General features: G+C 33.7%; 1 protein-coding gene across 2 annotated transcripts in view; it reads left to right on the top strand.

The window, feature by feature from the left end:
* PSMD14 (proteasome 26S subunit, non-ATPase 14) overlaps window positions 1-27,789 on the top strand; it is a 99,919-nt gene that overhangs the window by 57,240 nt on the left and 14,890 nt on the right. For both annotated transcript variants that reach the window (XM_077760993.1, XM_077760994.1), the window contains 4 exons: window positions 2,255-2,325; window positions 3,315-3,465; window positions 17,415-17,522; window positions 24,023-24,097. In XM_077760993.1, the coding sequence (XP_077617119.1) occupies window positions 2,255-2,325; window positions 3,315-3,465; window positions 17,415-17,522; window positions 24,023-24,097 (405 nt within the window). The remainder of the gene's footprint in view (window positions 1-2,254; window positions 2,326-3,314; window positions 3,466-17,414; window positions 17,523-24,022; window positions 24,098-27,789) is intronic.

Genomic DNA, 27,789 nt, shown 5'->3' with positions numbered 1-27,789 from the left:
ATCTTAGAGTTTTAATTCACGTACATTATCTAGTCCTCTCATTTTGTTCCTATTGTTTTGAAATATGTTCCCTTTTTTTATAGACGGTGATAAATGACTTTAAGGTTTTCCTATTCAAAATGTTAAATTTAAAGAAACCAAAAAACTATGGCAAACTTTAGTTCTCTTGCCCAGGCATGGTAATTTCTTTAAGGAGGAAGCATTTACTACATACAAATTTTGGAAGTCATCTACTTTACCTTACTAGAATGCATTGTCAAGGAAAGGGAACTTTAAGCAAAATAGAACCTGACAATTACAGGACACATCTCATTTTAATTTCTCAGAGTGCCCAGTTTTAAATCTCTCTGGAATTTTGGTATTTTATTTAATGCATTGGATTTGTGTAAATAGGTGTGGATTTAGATCTATAGAAAATGGCCAAAAAACAGTAACTATTCTACCTTTCTTATAAAAAAACTATACACATATCCTTCTTATCTGTTTGCCTAGAAAAATATAACATGTATATTTTTCTGATGGAATTTTCCCCCTAATATTCAACATTTCTCTTACTGAGACTTGTAAAATAACTCTATTAAAGAAATTGTTGTCGTACAGCTGTTTGCTCTATTTGAGACTCTTAACTGTAAGTATACTTCAACAAAGTAGATAATAGAGAAAAACAAGTTATATTTTTAAATAGTGCAAAATATATGTACTATAAACATTTTAAATAGAGTAGTTGCTACGGAGTGTAGTGTGTTTGTAAATAATGCAAAATATAGAAAAATACACAAATTCTTCTCCAAGTAGACAAGCTTGTTGAAGTAAACTAATTTCGATCTGCTGATTTTGTTCACCTGGCTATCCCTTGTATTTATTTTGTACATTTGGATATAGGGAGATATACTGTGTATTAACTAAAGATTTAGATTTATGTCTTAGGCTGTTGTCATGTGTATTTATCCTTTCATGTCAGAATATAAAAAACATAATAAAATTAACTAGTGATTCTGTTATATGTGGTCTTTATCAATTGTAATAAGGAGTTCTTAAGCTTTAATATCATTTCCTACTAAATGTTTATTTGACAGTTTGAAAGAGAAGACTTTGATCTTCGTGTTCAATCTATGTAGTAGATTAGAAAGGTTTCCTCTGGCCCAAGAGTTATTAACAGACTTTCTATAAAAACATGTTTCTGTCCTATTCTTGTGTTTTGTTTTTTATTTTTAAACCCCCTTTAAAAATGTTAAAACAAACACCTATAGGCAACAGATTGCATACCCCTGTTCTTGAGGATGCTTTCTCAATTAGAATTCAAAATATCATTTGTTTTGGTGGGAAGTAAGTGCTTAATAGTTAACTGGTTTATTGAAATAGATAAGAATTAAATTCCTGATGTTAGAAGAAAGCCTTGTAGGAGTTACAATGGCAGTGATCTATCACTGGAGAGGTGACATGATTGCCTTTAATTCTTCCATGTTCTAAAATCTTTTGAACTAGCAAGATAATGCAACATTTAAAAGACTTGGTTATAGATCATCATCTCTAGTGAAGAATTATTTGTGATTGCTTTATATTTTAGATGATATTCAAAAGTATATATTTCCTCCCAAGCACTTAATCTACCAAGTAGTTCTTGCTGAAGCACTCACTCAGCTTCCTCCCCTCCCAACCCACCCCAAAAAACAAAACAAAAACAACCCTGGGAAACTCATAAACTGTTTTCCTTCTTCAAAGTATTTATGTTGTTGAGGAACAAAAAGCCCTTAGGTTATTATAGTAGCTGAATAGTTGTAGAACTTTGGATGAGATGGAAGGGACATAATGCTTATCAGGTATCAGAATGGCATTTGGAAGTATGCTTGCCAAGTTAGGTCTAACCAGAAATTGATGGTTTAGTCATTTGGTATTTCTGGTAGAGAGAGAGAGAGAGAGAGAGAGAGAGAGAGAGTGTGTGTGTGTGTGTGTGTGTGTGTGTGTAGCCATGGCCATAAACTCTTAAAGGATCCCAAAAACTTAACTCATTAGCTATTAGCAGTTTGGTACATGGCAATTTTAGAGGCTTATTAAAGTATGGCTGATAATTGAATCATGTAAATGGGAATCAATTATGAGTATCCAAGCCTATAAAATTATTTTGCTATCCCAAAATAATATACATAGAGGGTTTTTTGGGGTAGTTTTTTGTTGATTTAGATTGTAAAAAAATATTTCTGGGTATTTATTCATAGTTCTAAAAGCTAGTTATTTTTCTTCCTATCTAAACCAGGGTGTCAGTGTGGAGGCAGTTGATCCAGTGTTCCAAGCCAAAATGTTAGATATGTTGAAGCAGACAGGAAGGTAAGTATTTTAACTGATTTTATAAAAGAATAATGGGAAACATTTTTAGAAATGTATTTCAAAAATCTGGATGTTTATGAATATCATACCTGGAAAAAAAAAGCCATGTAGTTAATGTAAAATGATCACTGTCAGTGCTGTATACCACCTATCTAGTATCTCTTTCTTCTAGAATCACAGAAATTTGCCAATGAGGAAATTGAGAATGTTAAAATTCTCAACCATCACATAGTAAACTTGGGCTGCAGCTTCCCTGTTTAGCATATGGAGTTACTGCCTAGTCATTTATAATTGAAAGAGCCTGTATGTTCCATATATTGGAGAGTTGTGACTAAATAAGATTCTGAATATTTAATTATATTAGGCATATGATTTTTAAAGACAGAGAAAGTAGAATTCAGATATTTTTCAGGTTTTCCCCCAGATTAAATCTCTCAATAGTTGTCATTCTCTTGCTCAAATTCTTCTACTGTGGAAGAAACTTCAAAATTAATGTTAGCAAAAGGCTCAGCAGCTGAGCAGAAGAGTGCAAATTGGTTTTTGACTGAGTTCCTAGTTCTACTGCTGGTTTAATTGATATTTAATCCTTTCACAACAGTGGATCCTGGTGTCCATTGTTAACAATGTACTCTGCCTGGAAAATCCTATTCCCAGAGCTAAGGAGTTAAAGAGTAGATATTTACTTGAACGCTGAAAGGGTAAAAACTGGCTCAGAGAAAGTGTGGTAACAAGGTGAAAAACTGAAAGCCTTATCTACCACTGCTAATGTGCATCTCTTAATGATAGCACTCCTTTGTCATGCTTATTCGTTTCCATGTTTTCCGGATAATATGGTGTATGATTTCAGTGTTTCTAATGGTGCTTTTTCACACCTGTGTGTTTTTTCATCTCTTCTTAATTTATACCCTGTTAGTGTGTTGTTTCTTTTCATAGCATAGATGTGTATTACTTGTTCTGTTCTGAACTGCTGAATGCCCTCTTTGTTTCAGGCCTGAGATGGTTGTTGGTTGGTATCACAGTCACCCTGGCTTTGGTTGTTGGCTTTCTGGTGTGGATATCAACACTCAGCAGAGCTTTGAAGCCTTGTCGGAGAGAGCTGTGGCAGTGGTTGTGGATCCCATTCAGAGTGTAAAAGGAAAGGTAGAGTAGATTCTATCTTTATTAGCACCTACTGCCACATTCTGTTTACAGATACATTAGATTAAAATTTCTTCTGTTTAGAGCAGGATTTGTACACACAAAAAAATCCAACTGTGTACTTAAAACAAACAAAAAACTGTACAAGTCGAAAAATGTGTCTTGGTACTATTAGCAATATAACTATTTGGAGATTTGTTTCTACATTAATCAGCCATTGTCTAATCACAAATGTTTATTTTTAAATTTGATTTTATTTTATAGGTTTAGGAACGTTAAACCACACCAAAAGCCTGCTCTGCATATTTTATTAATATTTTAATAAACATTGTTCTACCTTCCTTTATTTTGAAATGGTGAATTTGGGACTGGCACAACATTTTATATGTCTAGTTAAAGACTCTCTGTTTTGCAGACATTATACAGAACATATTCTGGAGTTGGATGTCCCAAATGTTTTAGACAATGAAAACTTGACCCAAGACTTGGTATCAGCCATTCGCATTTTTGGAGTGAGGACACAGATGAATGATTAAATATGCTAAATGATTCAGAAAAGAGATTAACTTGCAAAGCATATTGGGTTATAGTTGTTCTTTGTTGAAATCTTTTGTTCTTGTTTAGTTCTTTTTTTTTTCCCCCTTCGTTCTCTCTTTCTTTCTTTTTTTTATTTCTTTCTTTCTAGCCCCATATGCCATTTTCCTATTTCCTGCCTCATGACAGCAGGGAGCAGCTCTATTATCACCTTCACAGAGCTGTCTGCAAATGTGAGAGGCAATTCGATTTTGCTCAACCACAGGGAGAGTGGATTAGAAAAACTACAGAACATACAGAAATTGGCTAGGTGGTTACTGCTTTAAAATACTGCTGAGGTGTCTTGTTTGAGCATGTACTTCCATTGTAGTGTAGAATAATTGTTAAAATAAAATCACAATACATTTATGGAATCCTTTTTATGCAGCTTTTACAAATAATTTTTAGAGCACTTAAAAATAAATATTAGCTTGCTATCTCTCAGACCTGGAGTTTTGCTAGTATTGCAGATTACATTTATATCTGCTCACCAGCTCAAACAAACTAAGTATGGCTATTAAACGTGGAGTTTTTATCTGTTACGAATTTGAAGATGAATACTTTCTGACATGATATCATTATGATGAATAAAAATTGAGGTCTTCTCTAAATCATGATCCTATTAGATGTGATTTAGTTTTTCAGAGGTGGAAACTAGCCACAAAAACAATAATAATAGAAACTGGTATACTGGATAATTCAGAGTGGATCACTTCTGTATACCTGTATTTCAGCTTATTTTTTTAAAACCAAATTGTTACTTAACTAACATAAACAAAAGGAGTTGAAAAATCCTTGAATATTGTTAGCTTTATGAATTAAAGTACAGTATGATAGCTCTTAAGTTTAATTCTCTGATAAGATACCTTTTTAATAGCTCACAACTCATTTAAGTAATAATCATTATTTTAGAAATATAACAATTATCCAGTTAAGTACCCCACCACAATATTTACAAAAGATAATTAAAGTTTAATTTTAAGTATAATTAGAGTTCTGTCTTGGTTATAATATCTTAAATGGCAATTTTAGTTTCTAAATCTAGTTTAAGTATTATATAACATTGGAATTTGCATTGTTTATTTCTGATTAATCAAAGAATGACTTTCGTTAAAACACTTGTATGACATGACTGTTGTCATGGTAAATGTAGTTATTTTTTCAAAATAATATACCTAAAATGACTTTATAAAATCATATGTACCATTGTCTAGTTTTATATATTGATAATTCACATTACTTCTTGTACCCAACATAGATTCATACAGTTAATATGACCTGAAATAAGCATCCAGTTCTTTCTCAATAGTGTAATAACTTCATCTGTATGACGTCTGAGTTTGATTATAATTTATGGCTCTTTTAGTGTCAAGACTTCTCAAAACTGTAAGCCAAACTTAAGTATATAAACTTACAAAAAATGAAGAGTAACATAGGATTCTCCCTCTCCCCTTCTCTGTATGTGATTTATCAAAGCTGTCAAAATATTTAGTAAGACAATGATTAGATCAAGAGTTAAAATGACAATCTATATATAAATTATTCACATTGAGTCTCTGTTCACTTAATACCTCTTTCCTGTATATTTTATATGTTCATTTTTCTAAATCCCAATATTACCTGTTTCTGAGTGATGAGGTAAGCATTAGTTCTTTGTAATCTCATTAATTCGTAATGTTTGATTTCCTTTTATAGTGACTTGAATATATCTTTATGGAATTCTTGCTGTGTGCCAAGTATTATGGTGATGAATATTTCAACTTGTCTCATGTATTCTTTAGTAATTCTGGAGATAGAGGCATTATTATTACTCCATTTTATCAATGAAAAGGTAAAAAATAAATTAGGGTCAAAGAGATTACTTTGTCCAAAATCATAGCATTATTTTTTATTTTTATTTTGTAATGTTTATTTATTTTTGAAAGAGAGACATAGAGATAGAACATGAGTGGGGGTTGGGGGCAGAGAGAGAGAGAGAGACAGGCTCCAGACTCTGAGCTGGCAGCACAGAGCCCAATGCAGGGATTGAACTCATGAACCATGAATTCATGACCTGAGCTGAAGTTGGATGCTTAACCAACTGAACCACCCAAGTGCCCCCAAAATCATATCATTATTAAGCAGAAGAACAAGGATACAAATCAGGTCTACAGAATTTCAGAGCTCACACTGTTTTAATGGCTCTTTAATATTAGACAGTTATGAGCTATATAATTAGAGTAACACAGAATTGGAAAATGAGTACCAGAGGTCATTACCACACCCTTTCTTATATGAATAGGTATCACTTCCTTCAGTATAAGTCTGGGGAAGGGGCTAAACATTTTGTCTAAGTTCTCACTAGTTCCTTACGGTATTTATAGTAGTTGTTATTTATTAATTGATTTTTCTCAGAGTATTTGTTCTGTTAATTAAAATAAATTGTTTTTAGACAGATCCGTACCTGTTAGCTTTTGCGACATCCCTAGGGCCAAACATTGAGACCTACATAAAGAATAAAATACACTATGTGATAAAGAATCCACAGTATTCTGTATGTTATGTAATCCTGTAAATGTGTAAAAATGATACGGGTGGAAAATAATAATAACATGCATAATTTAAATGGAGAGTAAACTATAGAAATTACTGGTGAGTCTCACTCTAAACTTCTCAGTGAAATAGTTAAGATTCTGTTTTAGTTTATTTATAAAATACACATATTTAAGTACTTTAACTTCAGTTCTCAAGTAGTAAAGTGACAGCCTCTAAAGTTTTGTTATCCTGAATATTTAGCCCACAACTGGACTTTCAAAGTTAATTTAACTTGTAACATGATTATACTGCTTCCTTAGGGCAAAAAGAATGGTGACTGTACAAAATCATAAAACTACCATGCAACCATTACTACTTTTGAAAACCTATTTTCTTATCACAATTCCTATCAGTAAAATGTTCAGATGTTACCTGCTGTTAACAGTCTTCATGTTTTGTTCTCTATTTGAAAACATTAAAAGAAAAAAAAACCCTCATAACCCTTTAGTCCATATAAATCTTCACCCTGGCTGAGTTTTCTTGAGAAATTTGTATTTAATCTGATCAGAAATCCTCAATTTATCAGCAGGTATTTCTTAAGTACATCTGATGTGCCTGTGTACTGATTCTGGTATAAAAATTTAAAAAGTCTGTCTTTTTGAGAAGATAAGTCATAGACATTTAGTGTCATTAGTGAGCCAGATAACATTCTGCCCATTATATGCTTGATACCCTATGTTGCATCCTGATAAAATACAAATTATACTGATACTGCTTTGTTTCTGTAACTTAAGTATTAAGATGGTTACTAGAGAGAAATAATCCAGCAAATACTTCTTCAGAACCATGTATGTGCCAGAATGCAATAAAGTTGTACTTGTATAGCAAACATAGTAAATGCAAATTAAATTAGAAAGAAATTGGTATGGCTGCACGAAGTAAATGAAACTTGGACTGAGTTTTGATAGCACATCACTTAGAAAAGAGGAGTTTGTAGCTCCTGGTGAAGAACATAGAAACAGTTCTATTCCAGATTGTACATTTAATCTCTTTGTTCATGCTTATTTTACAGATACATTAGAATGTAAAATGAACAGTTTTTGATGTTGTTATTGTTTTTTTGTCAGCATTTTATAAAAAAGAACTTTGAAGAATAAATGCAAATATTGGAGGAAAGAATTAGGGAATGAATAAGAGTTTACCTTTTGTTTTCAGAGATTTAGAAGGTTTTGTCTTTTTCAGGATAAGGAGGGCAAATACTTTACTTCTCCAAAAATTTTGTATTAGAAGTTTTAAGATGGTGGAGATTTTAAACTACTCAAAAATAGTTTTGTTTTAGCTTTTTCTTCTTATTGTTAAGAAAATACATGTCATAAAGCCAGGGCATAGAGTAATGAAGAGCATAGGTTTTGGATTTAGGCCTGCGTTCAAATCCCATTTTTACCTCTATCTCCTCTCTATAGTATGGCTTTGAGCAAGTTGCCGAATCTTGAGTTTCAGTTTTTTCATCTATAAAACAGGGATTTTGGTACCTGTCTCATAGTATTATGAAGTGATATATGTAATGAGTAGAGTGTGCATGCCATATAGGAAATGTGCAGTAAGTGACATTATATTCTAAAGATTAAAATAATTGATAGTTTTTAAAGAGACAACTAGCATATTTAATATATTGAATGTGAATATTTCTGGCAATTTTGTTAAGAACAAAATACATTAACTTGCTTCACTTTAAGAAGATGAAGGTAATGACTACAAAAGAAATGAAAACTTCCCCTTCTATTTTCTATTTCCTAATTTAAGAGTAGTCTTCTCAGCTGATTTTTTATTGAGCAGTTACTATTTTTCTGACATATTTCTCTAGGACATGCTAATGAAGAGAAAAATAACTACATTAAAATTCTGGCCTTTGAATTGCAGTCAAAACTTTGAAGTGATTAATGTATTGCAGCCAAACCGGTTTTGTTTATCTGCCTGTATATTATCTTCCCTATAAGACTGCGGCCTCTTTCAGTGGGGAAATGTTTTCATATCTGGGAATTTATGTAGTGTCTGGTAAAAAAAATCATTTTCTTCATAAATGTTGATAAAGTAAAATCAAAGAATGAATGTGTCAGTGGTCAGCTATTACCAAATCTGGCTTTTAGCATATAAAAACAGGGTTAATTTTATGAGGTTTAGTAATTTTTAAGTTATTGGTCATAGAGTCATTTATTAAATAAGTGAAACTGGAGATTGATAAGGTCAGTGAGCCAGTTCATAGATATTAGTCTTAATGAGTGTGAACTTTGTGTAATATAATCAGAGCTAGAGTTGTGTAACATGGTATTTGCCTTCTAAAGATAGTGAAAGATATTCCAAATACCTGTTATAAGATTTTTTTTATTTTAATTGGTATCCCATAAGGGCCAGTTAGAGTTGGATAGTCCTAATCTCAAATTGTATACACACACACACACACACACACACACACACACACACACACACCTTTTCTTCATCTAGTTTTCCAGATTGGAAGAGAAAAATAGAAAATAGGACACATAAAAATTCTATTTCCACTCCTAATATAGCTCTGTGAGCATACTCATCCAACTCTTGGAACAAGTTTTGTTACTATATTATCTTTTGTTTGCTTCCTGTTTTATACACTTATTATCAATTTGAAGTTTTATAAAATTCTCAGATTTGTGAGGCCATCTAAGAAATTACAGATGCTAATGTGCCTACACTATTCCTGATAGACAAGCTTAATAGTTTATAACATTTATTTAGCTGATACAATAAAAAATTGTCAGCTACGAATGTTAAAGCAATTTTATGTTTAAAATTCTAAGAAACATAAATCTTATCTAGAACTAACAGTCCTTAGTATAGTTCTTTTAATTTATACTTTCTATATTAATAATGTAGTCTCTGAGTTACTTTATTATTGCTTAGTACTTGATATGCATTTTGAATGATATAAATCTGCTTCAAATTAGTTCAACTTAAGCTGTTTCAGTAAAGATACAAGAAAACCTTTAACACTCTTCCTATTATCTGTAAGAATATTATTTATGACTTTTAATTCTTGAATATTTTTCTTTCCCCAATCTAAAGATCCTTGGTCATTCATTTAACAGGTACTTCCTGGTCATTACTGTGTTCCAGGCATACACTGGGGACATAGAGAAGAACAAGATCTAGCCCCTATTATTAATGCCAGTATTGTACCAGCAAATGGAAACCATAACTTTGTAGAAAAAAGCTTTTCCATAACCCACATATACAGTAATTGTTTAAGATCATATTGAAATGATTGGACATTAGCCCTTGTTAATTGTGAAGATGATTCTGTACCTGGGACTTAGTTTTAATAGATTTAATATGTTCTTATCATTGGGGGTAGATATTCTTGTAGCTCATAGTTGATTCCTGAATGATTATTCTTAGTTGACTAGTAAGCTAATTAATAGATGCCCACTGGCACTTCTTACATTCCAAATTGCTTTACTGTGTGCAGTTTTTATTCCAGAATAAATGCATGTCAGTACTTTGTGATGTTTGGGTTTTTCCGTTCAGTATGCCATGGAAGAGTATTTTATGAATTTTGAAAATGATCGGTGAGAGGAGATGGAAAGTATATATTTTGTAAAGCTAGTGGTCAGATTTTTATAGATAATGAATGCCCCTTTTTGAGGAAAAAGAAACATGAGTAATAAAACTTTATATAAAATGCTCTCCTTAGAGCTCTTGTTTTTTATAGGTGTTTATTCTATACCATATTACGTGTGCCATGTACTCTTCTGGTGAATGGATGTTTGTTTGATGGCGATTAAGCCATAAACCAGCTGTCAAGTAACTGATCTAATAGTAGTCTTTTCTTGCTTTTGTAGACAGGAGAAAATGTTATATCAGATAGCTTCATGATGAAGAGTACTGGCTTTGGCATGCTGTGTATGTACAAATCATAGTGATATCACTTGCTGGTTGTGTTATCTCATTTAATTTATCCAAGTTCTCTGAGCCTCTGCTTTCTCATCCATAAACTGACAATATTAATACTTAACCTCTTGGTTGTTGAGAGGATTAAACAAGATAATTTCTATACAGTATTTATTAATATGCCTAATAAAAATATATGACGATATACAACAAAGTATTAACCATTACATATTTTTCTTACAAAAATGACCTTGCATATTGAGAAATGGCAGTTTGAAGGATATATTTGCATTTTTCTTTGAAGGTGATGTTGCAGCACAAGAAATGTGTGTAAGTCTCTTATTCCTCTTATCCACCTGCCCTGCCATCTTGTTAACATGGTTGAGCTCCTGCCTTTAGTCTCTAAAGCCTTTTCTTTCTTTCCTTTTTGTGGAACTGTCAATAGCATACCAATTTTAGTTTGTATACCAGAAAGGAATCTGAAGTCACTTGTTCTTTTTATATAGACTGTGGTATATAGTGTGAGTAACCACTAGATAGAATTGGTACTCAGAGTTGGTATCAGACCAGTGACCCAGAGATGATACTCTCTTCTATCATTAATAGTCCCCTGAGAAGTTCAGTTTTTAAGTTTAGTGTTTGTCACTATCTAGAAATATCTGGTATGCCGAGTGTCAAGATTCTAGGCATATTGTCATTTTTAAAAAGAGATAATAATATTTAGCATAACTGTATCCTTTTTAAAAAACTTTAATTAGGAATTTTCCTAAGAAAATAGATGTCTTTAAATGTTTCTTCCTTGGGGCACCTAGGTGGCTTAGTTGGTTAAGCACCCGACTTCAGCTCAGATCATGATCTCATGGTTCATGAGTTCAAACCCTGTGTTGGGCTCTGTGCTGACAGCTCAGAGCCTGGAGCCTGCTTCAGATTCTCTTTCTCTCTCTCTCTCAGCAATAAATAATAAACATTAAAAAGTGTTCTTTCAATGGTTCTCCCTGATTTTCTGTTGGTGTTTTCATGTCAAGTGCCCGTGGATGCCAAATTTATAATTCTGATTTGGTTTTGGGAGTAGCTTTTTTCTAACTTTCAATACTATTGCAGTAGCAGCACTCTACTTTGTTTATCAGATCAGTTTGGGTGTTCCAAGAGGCAGGTACCAAAATTGGATTAGTTGTTCAAGAGATTTATTATGGTAAACACCTGTGGTGGATAAAGGGGAGACCCTTCAGACGGCAGTACAAGTCTGACCCTGTAAAAGGAAAAAGGGAAGATAGAGTTGGGTAGGAACAATATCAGACTACAGTGTATTGCTGAGAAATTTTCAGCCAGACTAATGGGGAGTCCTTGATACAAAGTTGTCCTTTAGAAGAATCCTAGCTTCTAGTACCCCCACTGTGCTCGTTCATTGGCTGGGAGTAGCCCAAAGAACACATGGCGTAGGGTGAACTCCCAGAAGATCCAAAGGTGTAGCATGCGGAGGTGGTGAGTCAGCTATGCTCTCTGCAGCAGGTTCTTCTGAAAGGGGGTCTGAGCTGGGCAACTCTGTGACTGCCACAGTTAATAACACTAAGAACTATGGTGGCAGGTACACAGGTATTTTATTTAATCTTATCACCAGCTCTGTGAGGTGTCATTCATGAGCAAATGGAGACATTGAGAGCGTAAATAACTTGCCCTGGCTCGCTGAGCTAGCCATTGAAGAGCCACAGTTGTAACTTAGGATTCTGAATCCTGTATCTCAAGCATTTAGGCACCTATACCAGACTGACTACGTGTATACCAGAAAAAATCCTGCTGAACTTCACTTTATGCCTTAATTATATTCTTTTTATATAAAGTTTTATGAATCTAAAAATTTCTAATAACCTTTTGCCATACTAGTTTCTAAAGATCCATTTGTTTTCATTAAGGCATACATGTTTAAAAAACTTGTGGCTTTACTGTTTGCATTTTGATGCATGTCTTCACTTGTCAGAAAAGTACATTATGCTAGTTCCACCCCATCCCCCTTTTCTCCCAGTATATTGAAGTTGTACTACAGATCCCTAGCTACAGTAAGCAGTTCTCCAAGGATGAAGAAAGAAAATGTACATACACATAGGAATTTCTTTTCCAGAGCTAAAATTGACATTTTATAAATAATTTCCGTGTTGCAAACTTGAGACTAAGAAATCACAGCAATTCAGTGATATGCATTTGGCATGAGTCAGTTTTAGTTCTTAGTGCTTTTCATTGGAAATGGCATAAAAAGTAAGATTTCTTTGAATTTTTTATGCTGTGGGCTTACAAGAGACAGAAGATGTTTTTCTCTTATAGATGTCTGACAGTGCATGGCAGCAGAAGTAACGGCAGGGTCACAAACCCCAGCAGTACACCCAGGTCACATGCCCCCTTAATTTTTAAAGAATCTAGAAACAACCTAAGCAGTTGATAACAGGTCATTTCTAGGTGATAAAGGGTATTTGGTATGGAGTGCTGCGCTGCTTTTCTTTCTACACTAGCATTTTTATAGTCATTAGATACGGTAGCGGGTTTATATAGTTTTTAAGTATGTAACGTAACTGGTAACTGAATTACAACTTTTTTTCTTTTTTTAACATTTGGCAGTGATTTTGAGGTCTTAAAATTTTTCTTTCAAGCTTTAAAAAAAAATCTGTTTCTGTTATTTTATATATTAAACACTTTCCGTAGTCATTGACTTCAATATAAATGCAATTGGAAATGCCAGAGGCAGCTACTGTTATAAGAGAGAGACAAAGAGATTATAATTCTAGTAACTACTGCCAAAAGTGCTCATGCATTTTTCTTTCAGACACCTTTGTATTAAACTAATTTTAAGAGCTTTGCTTAATAAGAGAGCCTCCTTTGAAAGTAAATATTGGGAAACATAGGTTGATGCTTTAGAAATTTACTCTCTCAGTGACCTAGCAGTTGATATGAAAATATGAATTTGAAAATAAATAGCATATTGGATAAACTGTACTATACTCATGAAAGAAGCCAAAAAATTATGGATTAAGCTGAATTTGGAAATAATTACAGTTTTGAGTCCTAAACCAGATTCGTTATTAAAATGAAATGATAGGTCCTTGACCCTTGGGTGTGCTTGGAATAAATATGGAACACAGTATTGTTTTTAAAACTATTTTGCTTTTATAAGCTAAGACAGATGTACAAAAAAGATGCAGTTTTTATTTTGTATTGGCAGCTTCCAAATATTTAGTATCTATTTCCAAGAGTTGCAATTAGTAAAACAACCATGGTACTGAAATCTGCACATCCCACAAGCTAATTATATTTGCAAGGTCAGAGTGAATACATATTTTCAGAAAAATAAAGGGTTATATAAATATGTGTCTTCTACTTGGCTGTTATATCACAGTTTGTTGATCTGGAGTATAATGTGTACAATTCACAAATTTGTCTGATAACAGAAAGTGGTGTGTGATTGTGTTTATTTTACTAACCAGTATATTCACAGCAATCACTTCCAAATATCTCTCCAGTAAAGATGTGTTAATTACAAAACAGACAAGGTCTTCTATTATATTAAAGCTACTAACAAGAAGACAGCAGGAATCACACATGTAAATAGCATCATCAACCCCTATTTTAGTCCTCTGTTTTGATCTGTGAGTTGCGCATAGACCAAAGGTGCTATTAAAGACTGAGTGTATGAAATAGGCAGCATTATATGAACAAAATTTATTCAACAAGAAAACAGACCTTTAACATGAATTTAACAAGCCTGAGAAATTATAAACTATCATATGCTGCAGATTCATGCAGTGATAATAAACAAAAAAGGAAAGTAAGAGGTTTCCCTAAGCTAGCCAAACTGCTAATGGTTTTGTTATAAGCTGTCTACTGTTGCAGTGACCTCTGAAAAGTCTCAAGGCACTTGTACCAGAAAAAATTAGATGGTCAGGCTGGTGGATAGAGATTCAATGTGGTATATAGGATCTCAGCATGGAAAGGAATTCTAAAAGTCTGGCATCATATTCCTGAAAATATTATTTATACTTTAGTTTGGAAGTTTTTGTTATTACATATTAATGAGGTAGTTGTTGTGTAAAGAGTTTTGGCTAAATTACTATTTGGATTTATAAGATATAAACTGAACTGCTTTAATGTATGTATATTTTAAAACAAACTGTTTAGAAAATTCATATAGCTCCAAAAATGGATTCTTTCCCCTGTTCCCTCCCCCATACCTTAATTAATCTTTGGGGGCTCTTTGTGCAGTGTATTGTATCTAAGATACCGTTCTTATCCATGGAGTGACCACTTTGCTGTCATTCTGTTGCATCATGCTGTAAATACATAAACATGGAGAAATGCCTTCAGCTTATACACACCTCCAAGTGCTCACCAGGGCTTTTTCTTGAATCTTACTGTGGCATAATTAACACCTTCTTCACCCATTGCTCATTAGTGCACTGGACATTAATGAGTCTATTTTGATAGGTTGTTCTAAAGGAGAAACCCACTTATCCTCACAGCACAAAAGGCAATTATAAAATTGTACAGAAATTAAAATGTAGACTATATTGCCATATTTATATTTTTATTGCGTACTAAATCTAATTTTGGTCTGCAGGTTGTTGAGCATGTTAGTTTCCTTAAGACTGTTGCTATAGCGATGGCAGCAAATTCCTTTAATCTGGGTGTAGTTAAAGTATTTTATTGGTTATCATATTGCTGTTCAGGAATTGTCAATCTAAGCATGTCCTTTCACATAGGCCATCATTTATTAGCTGAATAGTATATCACTTTCTGAATGTTTTATCATTTAACATAATTTAATTTTTTCAGTTTTAGATTTGTTTCTAACTGATCATAATACCTGCTTAGCTGGTATTTTCATTTCCTTTTTATGACGTTTCACACCTGCTTATAATATTTCCAGAGAAATATTGCAGAGATTTTTGCATATAAAATAGCTGCCTGCTGTTTGAGGTTAAAAGTGTTCAGTATAAAAAAATACAGTCATTTTATTGTGATAGATGATGGAATTTTCATAGTTCTGTCCATAGAACTGTCCATAGAATTGGGTTTTTTCTACAAATGATTTTACTAAAAATTTAAAATGGAATAAAAGATTTCTAAGAATCGTTGGGCCAAAATGATGCTTTGCTCATAAGTTGACCACAACACTTAAATGGTGGAAGTTCTTAATCCTGCATTTATTTAAGTACATCTGTCTATTAAAATGGTCGTTTTTCTCCTTTTGCTTACATTTTAATTTTACCTTCTGTGTTTTTTAGTAGAAAATTTTACTTCTATGTTTCTTAAACAAGTGCTTGAGATTATTTATGATAATCTTGTACTAAAGCATGTCTGATATTAGTACCTATTTTTATTATTGCTCTATGAAAATAAATGATTAAAAAATTAAGTACAAGCAAGAGACATAAGCTTAGGCCATACTTATTTATATTATAAATGTGAAAGTTAAGTCTGAATTTCAGTTATTGTAGAGAAAGAAAAACGTTTTCACAAACTATTAAATCATGTATGTTCTGGGGTTACTTGGTTTTATTTTGAGGAAGCAGGACTCTTTGGGGAAATTCAGACTATTAGAAATAAGAGCAAAACTTGAAGTTGATGGGGTTTTTTGGCCTGCCAGAGTGGACACTTGTTGTAATGCTTTGGTCTAAGTTTGTATTCTTTGATACTGTTTCTTAAGAAAGGGTGATTTTCTTTTTCTTTCTTTAGATTTTGTTCCTTAGTATACAAGCATGCATACATAACTATAAACAGACTTTTCAGACTTGATTAGATTTCATGTGGCTTAACTTAAGAATAAATTTTATTTTCTACCCCTTACTCAGCGAAACTTACTCATCTATACTCAAACTAATACAGATGGGAAACAGTGTAGTTGATGTTAGCTTTTACAGCGTTAATAAACCTCAGTTAAAGCACCTTTAAGGCAAATCTAGGAAAATACATTATCTTGCTTTAAGATTTTTTTTATGTGACAAAAGCATTGAGTTTATTCTGTAGGTAATTGATTTAAATTCCCAGAAAGAAGTATCTGTCTTAACTCTGAGTGCTTTATATAAAATTTCACAACATTTAAAAACTTCAGTGAGTTCCATCAAATCCATGACAATGAACGGGAAAAAAATGTTAGGATACTATGTGATTATTGTTAAATTTCTTAATATAAAAGAACTAACAGATGATAGTGTATCATGTAAAAATTTGTACTTTTTTATAGAAGTATTGAATACACTTAGAAAAAGATGATACTTACTGTTATTTCTTTACTATGAACTTAGGGCCATATTATTCTATATCATGTTCCTGGCTCAAAGCACAGATGACCTTGGTTTTTTGGTATTTGCTTCCTATTCTTGACAGTGGCTTGGATATTTAAGGCCATCAGACAAGGTATAAAGTCTTTTATAGTCACAAGAAGTAAAAGGTATCTGACTAGAAGAGAATACATGGAGCAAGTGCCTTGCTGGCTGTAATTTTGTTGTCATTTCAAGTACTGTGGTAGTATAATTGATGTGACAGGGCTGGGCTTTACATGTGGTCCCTTAGCTTGTGCTCACTTTCAGTTTTCATTTCTCTTTGTCATTCATTTTGATTCGATAAAATTTAGGTGACAAACATATGCACACCAATGAAGGCTGTTTGGTTGTGTAAGTTTAGTAATGATGTATTTCAATACTAAAAATGCAAAGTTAATGTTTTTCTTTACTGCTTCATGAAAATTGCAATAATTGGTGTCACCTTACATTACAAGATAGAGGGTGGTGTGCTGATGGCACAGTCAGCAGGAGGTTCTTTTTTATTAATATTATAATTAAATGATTTTCTGGAAATAGGCCAGAAACAGATGCAGGTTGATCATGCCTTGTCCACTGTTGCTTGGCATCATCACTTGCTTTTTAAAAAAGAATTGACCTGACACCTTATTTTTACAGGTTGTTATTGATGCCTTCAGATTGATCAATGCTAATATGATGGTCTTAGGACATGAACCAAGACAAACAACCTCAAATCTGGGTCATTTAAACAAGCCATCTATCCAGGTAATGCCTGTATTGATAATGTGTTAAAACTGTTTTACATTTTAAAAGCCTGTTATAAATGGCCACATTCAGATCTGGTAACTTGGCATTTTAATTTGTTGGCAATTTTTCTTGTGCTTGAGAAGGTGATTATTGAAATACTGTTGCAAAAGTTACCTTCCCTCATTTTTGAGTCCATTTTTAGTGGAGTCTTTGAACTTTCCTAACATAGTTTGAGGATACCCATTTTGGGAGCAGAGAAGAGCCTTTATCTTGAGAGTACCGTATGGCTTTGCATGGTTAACATTGTAGTAAAGGACAGACACAAGTTTCAGGTAGAGTGTGTTAGGTATCACTAATGATTGGTTAGTAGACATTTCTCAGCATTAAAAATGAGAAAATTGATACACCTTGAGACCGTTCCTAAATGGTGTGTAAAATTTTCTACCTTTTCTTTGTTTAATCTCCACATTTAAAACAAATTCTATAAAACATATCTGTATATTACTTTTGATTCATTTATATCTTGTTCTTTCTAATACTGTCAGCTACCATTATTGCAGTTACGTGGGCATTTAATATCCTCCTGAGTGATTAATGTTTTCTTTGTATCATTCACGTGTCTCATTGTTTTTACACAAATCTTTATTGTTTGCAAAGATTATTTTAAATGTGTTTTTAAATGCACCACAACCTGTGTCTATGTAGTTAATTGCTTCTCTGAAGATTAATTAAACGGACAGAAATACCATGTTTGGTTAAATAGAACACATAGGACAAAGACATTATAGTAGCTATTGCTTCTCACCTTCTGAAACCTTGCTCTGTCATATGATTGTCTTTGGGGAGTTGTGGCTTTGATAGTTAACTGTGGTTAAGCCTGGGTTACACTCTAATAACTTTATACCTTTAGATGCTTTTACCTTTGTAGCAGTCACTTGTCTGAAATTTTCGTCAAAGTGAAATGTTTTGTTTCAAAGAATTAAGGTGTGTTGCTTTTGCATAAAATTTTTTTACAAGTCAGGGAAAACTGAAGAGTTTAATGAGTATGAAATAAGCTACCAGTGTTTTTGATTGGGTACAGACAAGCCCATGCTTGTATGTTCCAAGAGAATATATTATTGGACCTGTTTAGCCTGTGATAATGACCTTTCTTATAAACCCCCATAGTATCATACTGCTTCATTATTTTTTTGCAAAAGGTTAAGTAGCATCTCACAATCCAAGATCATTGTGATTACTACATGGTATATTTCTGCCAGAAGTTTTTACTAATTGCAAGTCAACAGCCACCTGTTGCCAATTTCATGTCTTAAATGTAAACACTGCTTTTTAACTTTATAAATTGAGTAAAATCAATATTAAAATCTGTTTTTTTCTACAGCAGTCCAGTTTATATTTTTCAGTCCTACCTTACAGTCTGTCATTTAAGGTGGACCTTATAAAGCAAGTTCCAAACCCAAGTTAGAAGGGCCTGTGTGTATAAATGTATAATAGCTACAGCATCATTGTTTTCCTTTCATTTTAGCTTGTGTTTCCTTGTAATCAAAATCTGTAAATATATTTATTTCACAGTTTATATAGCGCCCATCAGAATGACATCTATCTGGGTGCTTTACAGTTTTAAGACAGTTTCAATACTAAAACACTCAAATAGGATCAAGCCAACAAGTGACAGAACAAAGCCACTCCTTCTTACTTTTTGAAGAAAACTCTTAGTTTTTGAAGATAAGCTAGAAAGAAAGCACCTGAAATAAATGATAATATTTATAATAGAATTTTAATATATGTTAGCAGAATCTTTGACTTGGGCGTCAGAAGCCTTTCCAAAAGGCTTTTATTTTGAAGGAAAATTAGTTTGTGTTGAGGGGCCTTGCTCCTAAACCAACTTCCTTGTAGTGGGGATAGAAACCACTTATGCTGGTGGTCACTAATGCTTTTCTAACAGTGATTTTTTTTCTGTTATACTTACAGTAGTGGAGAAAATGTGACTGTATTATAGATTACTGTTTAATAATTTGAGGAAAGTTCAAAATATGTTAAGAAAAAGATTATAGAATAGCATATGCAGGTTCTTCTCTTTGCAAATACACATTTTATAAACTGTGCCTATATACCTATAACAAGATGTTATTATTGATTACTTTCAGTGGTGGTATTATGGAATTTTTTTCTGGTTTTTCCAGTTCCATGTTTTTTTAGACTACTACCTGAAACATTTATGACTTACAGAAAACATTATTTTTAAGCACTAAAACAATCTTGAAATAGCTACCATAAGACAGAGCTAATAGAGTTTATGTTAACTTTCATGTTTTAAATAAGGGAAGCCATGAATAATCCTGATAGACCAAAGTATAGTGCTTACCCTATAGGCTTTTGTTTTAATATATGAGACTTTGTATTATTTTGTCCTTGGAATATTTGACTGTTATTGTCAAAAGTATAGGATTGAGAGTTAGCAAGCATTTTATTTCAGTAACTAAAAAATTTAAACTGTATTCCACTTAAAAAACTGTCTAGAGCATTTCAGATCCTTGAGAACCGTACTATAAGTGTGAAGCTTGGGTTGTAAACTGCATGGAAATTTGGTAACTTTTGATGCACAGATGGATTGTGCAAGGAGATGCATTGTGCAAGGACCCCGAGCCTCCAAGTATAGCACTAAATACAGTTGCATTGTCTGACAGAGTTAAGCTATTTGAAAAACATTGTTTTCAGTACTGATTGAACAGTTATAAAACAGTTGCCCTGGAAGGAGCCATTGTGGCCATTTTGTAGGTGAGGGAACTGAGGCCCGGAAAGTTCAAAATTTGCCCAGGTTTTATAGTGAGTTAATGTAGGAACTGATATTCATAACCTGTGTTCCTGGTTCTTTATACTGCACTTGGAATTTAATTAAATAATTAATTTTAGCATAGATAATATATTTATACAGTTCAAAAATCAAAAGGTACAAAAGGTAGTCAGCAGAAACTCTTTTCTAGTTTTGCTGTCCGCAACCCAGTTCTTCACACTAAAGGGAACAACAAAACACATGTTTTGTTTCTTTTCAGCACTTACTATATTTCTATAAAGAAAACTCCATTTAAAAATATGATCTAATGGGTATTATTTAGCTCCACATTGCACTTCATCAGTGACAAATTAATTTAAGGCAAACAAACTTACCTTTGGATCTAAATAAGCATGCCTTTTTTAAGAGCCTGGAGCTTTTTTGACCTATCAGAACCTGTAAATAGGTTATCATAAAGTTCATAAGCTGAGTGTTTTATAATACGCCTCCTTTTCCATGGCAGTGTGTGTATGGAGATAGAACTTCTAACCTCTTCTCAACAGTCTGGGCAGTGTCAGTGAAGTATGATGATGGTGGGTTTTAGTTCTCTGATACAGGAAACCGTTTAAGTAAAGGATCTTATTTTACAACGTTGTCAGCAATCCTTTTACATAAAATATGGTTCTACATGATTCATTCTAAGCTGATAGCTGATTGCCTCTCATAAACTGCTTTTATTTTTGTTCCATAGTTTCTGCCACCTTTGCTCATGCATCACTACAGTTCTAAGTTTACTGCATTTCCTTCTCACTATTATTTACACTCTAATGGTTTAGCCAATCTCAAATATTCATTGGGATTAGGTATCCATTCTCCCAAAGTCATTTCTAATATTAAGTCTAATAATTCACATGAATGAACAAATACAGAAATATAAATAATTTAAATGTTGATTGATTTTGAAGTTTATTTCACTGTAATGACGACTTGTGTACTTGTTTTGAATTTGTCATGCCAACAAAATTATGAAGCTCTACTCTAAAGATGAACTAAAACAGCATAGAAGTAACCCAAAAACTCATTATCTATGATCCTCCAACCCATTCTTAATCTAGAACAGATAGCACCTTACTCTGATAATGAGTACTAACCTAGGCAGAATTTCCTTTTTGAAAGGTCAGGATTTGAGCATAGAAAACGAGGGTGAGGATATACAAGAAGCACATAAATAAGCTAAGTGCTGTTAGTAAATCCGAAATGTCCTGTCCTAGAAATGGTACTGTAAAAAGTGGTTGGTTTCTCAGGTCAGCCACTGAAAGCTTATTTAGCCCACAGTATATAATTGTATAGAACAGAATCAGACTGTAATAGTATAGAACAGAATCAGACTATAATGCTTCTCTGAGAAACTGTTGCAGATTTTAAATAGCCAATTAATGAATGAGCTTTGGGAATGAATCCTGTTTTAATGAAGAATTGCCTAAATTTTCCTAAGTCCATCATCATATGTTTGTTAAGTGTAAATTAAAAAGTTATGTAGTGATGTTTTAGGAACTTTCATAGCCGTGTAACTTTCTCCTCTGTCTATCTGACATACTGTGGCATTTTTAGTATATTCTGTTTAATTTGCAATTTGACCCTTCCGAAAGGTTAGCTGTCCCTCTTGATAAAACAAATCTTATATTTGGTATATGCTGCCTCAACTTGTCAACTAAATTGGTTAATTTGAGACAATTTAATATTCACTGAGGCTTAGCTTTGGGGGCTCATGTGAAAGGAGGACTCTACATGGCTGATTTACTATGATTTGGAATGTGCTGGTGGTACACAGCAGGTGAGTAAGTGAAATTGGAAGACTGCTTGAGGATATCATTTTATTTAAATTTAGTTTAAATTTTATTTAGTTTTATCTAAATAATGTAAGTGAAAATCAAGTAGATAGTGCCTTCAAATACCAAACTGTATATTTAGGCAGTATAGTTACTCCCCAAAATGTAGACTGTGGGCACGCTGGCTAATTTTTGTGTTTATTGGCCATAGGTGTTACTAGCTTTATGGCTGCTATGCTGAAGGATGTAGTCAGGGCATTGTACAAAGACACTTCAATGAGGGGGCAATTGACAACTGAAATCTAGTGTTAAGTTCCACTCTCCACTTAGGCTCTATCCACTGGGAGGACTAGGTACCTTCTACCCAGGGGATATGCTTTCTAACTTACATAAATACTGGTACGTATTAAGGGAGGCCATGATTAATTCCACTTTTTGATCTGCACAGCGCAGCATTTCTGAGCACTGAAATTTAATTCACTACTCCTAATGATTATTGAGATGGATAAGGATTTAATAGATGCACTTAGTACTTTAATGTTGTACATCAACCGTTTTATTATAGCAGATGTTAGGATAAGAATGGATTGTTATAGGACATATCTAAAATGTTTTAGTAGTTGGTGGAGTGATTTTTGCTTAGCAAAGTTTTAAAATAAGATTGGCTATGCTTTGTTTTTATCCTGGCCCTTTAAAGTGTAAATAAAGACTTATGAATCCAAGAATTTCCTAAGATACATTGTGGCATAGTATGGTACAAAAAACATGGGCTTTGGAGTCAGAAATACTCAGGTTCAAATCCCATCTTTGCCTTGCTATAAAACTGGTATAGATTAAGAATTGTGTTATATTTTCTTCATCTGTCAAAATACAAATGGGACCAGTCTATCTTATAGGGTTGTTGTGAAGATTAGAAGACCTAATGTGCAAGACAGGTGCTGGTTACTCATTAAATGTTTCCTTTCTACCCCTTAATCCTCTACCTCAGCACCTTAAGACCTTAACTGTAAAAATCCAATAGAGAGTGTGGTGGTGGTTTTGGTTAGCTTTATCTTTATATTTGAGTTAACCCCCAAACCCTTTTTGTTTTTATACTTTTTGAACATAAGTCCAAGGTGTATTTCTGTACTTTAATATCTTACTTGGCTGATAGATGGTCTCCCAAAGTACCATTCTGAACTCCATTTGGATGTCCGTTGCTAGCATTCAATTATTTGAGCAGTTGTCCATGAATTTCATCACAGACAGATTTCATTGTTTCTTATAATAAAACCATGTCATTAGCTTAAATTTTTATCATGATCTGCCTGTCTGTCTTAGAAGACAAGTGCAATGGAAAAAATTCTGGTTAGTGAGATTGCTTCTCACTGGTTAAGACCATGAGGTAAAGAAATGGACCCAGTAAGAACAAACTCGACTTTGTTAATTTGGAGACATGTGTGGACACAATTAGTTAATTCTGTTAGAACTGAATCAAGAAAAAGGGAAACCCAGATTAATGTTGTGTGTGAAAAGATAAGTGTATTATTATGACTAAATTTTAGGCTTTTCTTTTGAAATAAAAAAGAGCCCCTAGATATCATAAAATCAGACTTAATAAGTTATGTATTATTTATAGATTATGAATAATTAATTTATAAATTAGTTTATAGTGGGATCAGACCCTCTCTCTAACTCTGAGCAAAGCTACTGAAACTGTTGAATTTGTGCTACTGTGTATGATATTTTGAAGAATGTGTGACTGTACTTCTAAACCTTCTAAACTTCTAGTTGAGAAAAAAATATTTTCATTTATTTAGGTGAAAATGCTTCTTTTTAGAAGATAGTAAAGGTATTATTTGCAGGATATGTCAGCAGTTTTGAACTGTCTTTTACATGCAAAATATTAATTTGCCCTTTTCTTATTATTTATATAGGCATTAATTCACGGACTAAACAGACACTATTACTCCATTACTATTAACTACCGGAAAAATGAACTGGAACAGAAGGTAAGTTAAAATTTTTTATCTTAGAAGGCCGTTTAAACTATTACTTAGTATATTTGAATATGAATTGTTGGCCTTTTTCATTGATGTGTTCAAATATTTTTTCATTCCTAATGAATTTCAGGAACATAAAGCAATATTATATTGGACATATTAAAGACATTTACCTTATTGGTAGGTGCTACCAAAATAGAGAATAAGTAGGATACAAACATTAATGTTTGGTTTTATGATTAACTATAAAAATCTTTCTCTTCATTCTGTGATGTTTCTGATGAGTTTATCATTTCCAGTAAAATAACCTTTCAAGGGGCACCTGGGTGGCTCATTTAGTTGAGCTTCCGACTTGACTCAGGTTATAATCTTACGGTCGGTGAATTAGAGCCCCATGTCAGGTCCTGTGCTGACAGCTCAGAGCCTGGAGCCTGCTTCAGATTCTGTGTCTCCCTCTCTCTCTGCACATCCCCTACTCATGCTCTCTCTCTCTCTCTCTCAAAATGAATAAATGCTAATAAATAAATAAATAAAATGACCCTTTGAAACTTTCCAAGTTTGAAAGGAATAAATTAGATTATAATTGTATAGTACTTAAAACAAAAGAGGCGCCTGGGTGGCTCAGTCGGTTGGGCTCCAACTTCGGCTCAGGTCATGATCTCACAGCTCCTGGGTTTGAGCCCCACGTCGGGCTCTGTGCTGACAGCCAGCTCGGAGCCTGGAACCTCCTTCAGATTCTGTATCTCCCTCTCTCTCTAACCCTCCCCTGCTCACAGTGTCTCTCTCGGTCTCTCAGAAATAGATAAAACATTAAAAAAACTTAAAGAAGGAAAAGAAAGAAACAACCCATATGTAAACCCTGTTTACAAGGGTAAACTTAAGGTGAATCAAAAGGGAAATGCAGGGGGTGCCTGGGTGGCTCAGTAGGTTGAGCGTCCGACTCTTGGTTTCGGCTTAGAGCATGATCTCACCGTTCGTGAGTTCAAGCCCTGCATCAGGCTTCACACTTCACACCCTTGAAGCAGTGTGGAGCTTACTTGGGATTCTCTCTTTCCCTCCTTGCCCCTCCCCTGCTTGCTCTCTGTGTCTCTCTCAAAATAAATAAGCTTAAAAAAATTTTTTTTATTAAACATTAAAAAAATGTTTAAATGCGGTAACATTTTCAGATATTTATAGCTAGATTCTTACCCCATTTTATACTAGGCAGTTTTAAATTTTGATTACCTTAAAAATCACCTCACATCTTGGTGGGTTGTAACATTCTTTTGTTTCTACTATTTTAGGATTATTTTAACTAATGCCAAATATTTAAGTCTGCCTGTTGCTTTTTGAAATTATAATGAGAACTGCTTTTTTTTTTTTTTAGTATTAGTCATCTTCCAAATTAGCTTCTTGTATTTCTCTTTGAGAAAGATTTATAATTTTTTCNCAGAACCAGAAGCAGGCTCCAGGCTCTGAGCTAGCTGTCAGCACAGAGCTGACGTGGGGCTCGAACCCACGAACCGCGAGATCATGACCTGAGCTGAAGTCGGACGCTTAACTGACTGAGCCACCCAGGCCCCCCAACACTTATAATTTTTAAAAGCACTGAGTAGTATTGATAGCCAGTACATTTTGGTTCCCATATGACTCTCAGGTCCAAATGTGACTAGTAATCAATAGTAAACAAGACCTTTCTTAACTGGTTTCAGCTGTTCCTCACAAAGGTACCTTAGGAGGGTATTCACCTCTAGCGCATGAGGTACATGAGAAGTGGGATAAATTGAGCTGTTCGTACTGCCCCTCTTTCATTTTTTTAAAATTTCTTTTAAATTTTATTTATTTATTTTTTTAATTTACATCCAAGTTAGTTAGCAGATAGTGCAATAATGATTTCAGGAGTAGAATCCAATCATTCTTCCCCTTGTATAACACCCAGTGCTCATCCTGACAAGGGTCTTCCTTAATACCCCTTTCCCATTTAGCCCATCCTCCCACCCACAACCCCTCCAGCAACCCTCAGTTTATTTTCTATATTTAAGAGTCTCTTATGTTTTATTGCCCCTCCTTGTTTTTATATTTTTGCTTTCCTTCCCTTATGGTCATCTGTTTTGTATCTTAAATTCCCCATATGAATGAAGTCATATGATTTTTGTCTTTCCCTGACTAATTTCAATTAGCATAATACCCTCTAGTTCCACCCACATAGTTGCAAGTGGCAAGATTTGTTCTTTCTGATTGCCAGGTAATATTCCAGTGTGTGTGTGTGTGTGTGTGTGTGTGCGCGCGCACGTGTGTGCACATACATACCATGTCTTCTTTATCAATTCATCTGTCAGTGTTGCCTCTTTAAACCAGATGACCCCCATTTTTAATCTCATACATATATTGTGGGGAGGATGTGCTGTATAAGGCGTTCATCAAAAGGAGAATTCTGATTTAAGTTTTATAATACACTGTTTTAAAAAGTCAAAGTTACCAGTAAACTCACCCAAAGGTCCTGTGTGCTTTGAGCATGGTGATGAGTGAGAGGCTGCAGGGGCCAGTTCTTTGCTGTCCTGAGGGGACACACAGAGCCTTTAAGCTCTCTTCCAGTGGCTTGCTTATGTCCCAAAGTTTATTTCTACTGTGGTAGATTTAGTTGATAGCTTGGAGTATATTTTCAACACTTATTTTTAATTTTTATAGAATAGATACTGGCCATGAAAAAGAGCACCAGCCAGACACAAACTGAAAATTTTTATATGTGAATATTTTTTCAGTCTGATATCTGACACCCAGCTATTTAGAAATATCCAGCTAATTACATCAACCTTTCCTCCCTTTTTAACCCCCAGATTTAGCCACTATCCTTAACATAAAAGACACACATACAAATACCTACGTAAGTTAATTAATGTTACGTTTATGCTCCTTCTAGCTCAGTTCAGATACTTTTATGGTATCAAAGGCCCTACCTTTACTCTTAACCCATCAACCTGTGTAATTAGCTTTATACTTACTCAGGGGTCCCAACGGAATCCTTGTTCAAGCGTGGTAGGGATATCCTCATGCTCTGTGGAAACTGCATTAGAAGTGGTGGGAAATCCAGTTCTCCACACTCAAGTACAGGTAGCTTTATAATATATATAGTTGCAGCTGCACCACTATTTCCTGAAGATATATTCTCTAGAACACTTATCAGTGGAGAAGATGGGAAGCAGTCAAAAAATTGGACTTAGTTGTGCAGGATTTTTTCAGGGTTTTTTTTGCAGGTTACTCTTGTCTCTGCAGGCCCTTGAATGGGAATGGAGGAATTTGGAGCTATGTGCCTTGCAAAGTCTCATAAGTGATTTTTGACATGCAGTTTATTCTCTAGCGTTAAGAAACCTTTGTGCCACATATAACTGCAAGTCTCTAAGCAAGTAGAATAGTTTTTCTAAACCAAACTCTACACTTCTAGCTATGTCTTCAGATTATGGCTCATGGATCTCACAAAATAGACTGGTTCTAATGGCAAAAGAACGATAACCATTTTTTTCACAGTGATTTTGAGTCATTTTAAAACATTACCCAATTAAAAGTTTAACTAAAGAACATTTGTAGAATGATAAGACTAAAGAAAAACTGTCTTAAAAACTCTAAACTTTAAAATTTAGGAACTTTGAGGAATTACATCCTCCGACCTAGGAGTACAGTTTGAGAAACAGTGAACTAAGGTGTTTAGTTCCATGATCACTAAT

Source organism: Crocuta crocuta, unplaced genomic scaffold (genome assembly GCF_008692635.1).
Source record: "Crocuta crocuta isolate KB4526 unplaced genomic scaffold, BGI_CrCroc_1.0 scaffold153, whole genome shotgun sequence".
Classification (NCBI taxonomy): Eukaryota; Metazoa; Chordata; class Mammalia; order Carnivora; family Hyaenidae; genus Crocuta; species Crocuta crocuta.
This window is presented reverse-complemented; position numbering and strand designations above follow the sequence as displayed.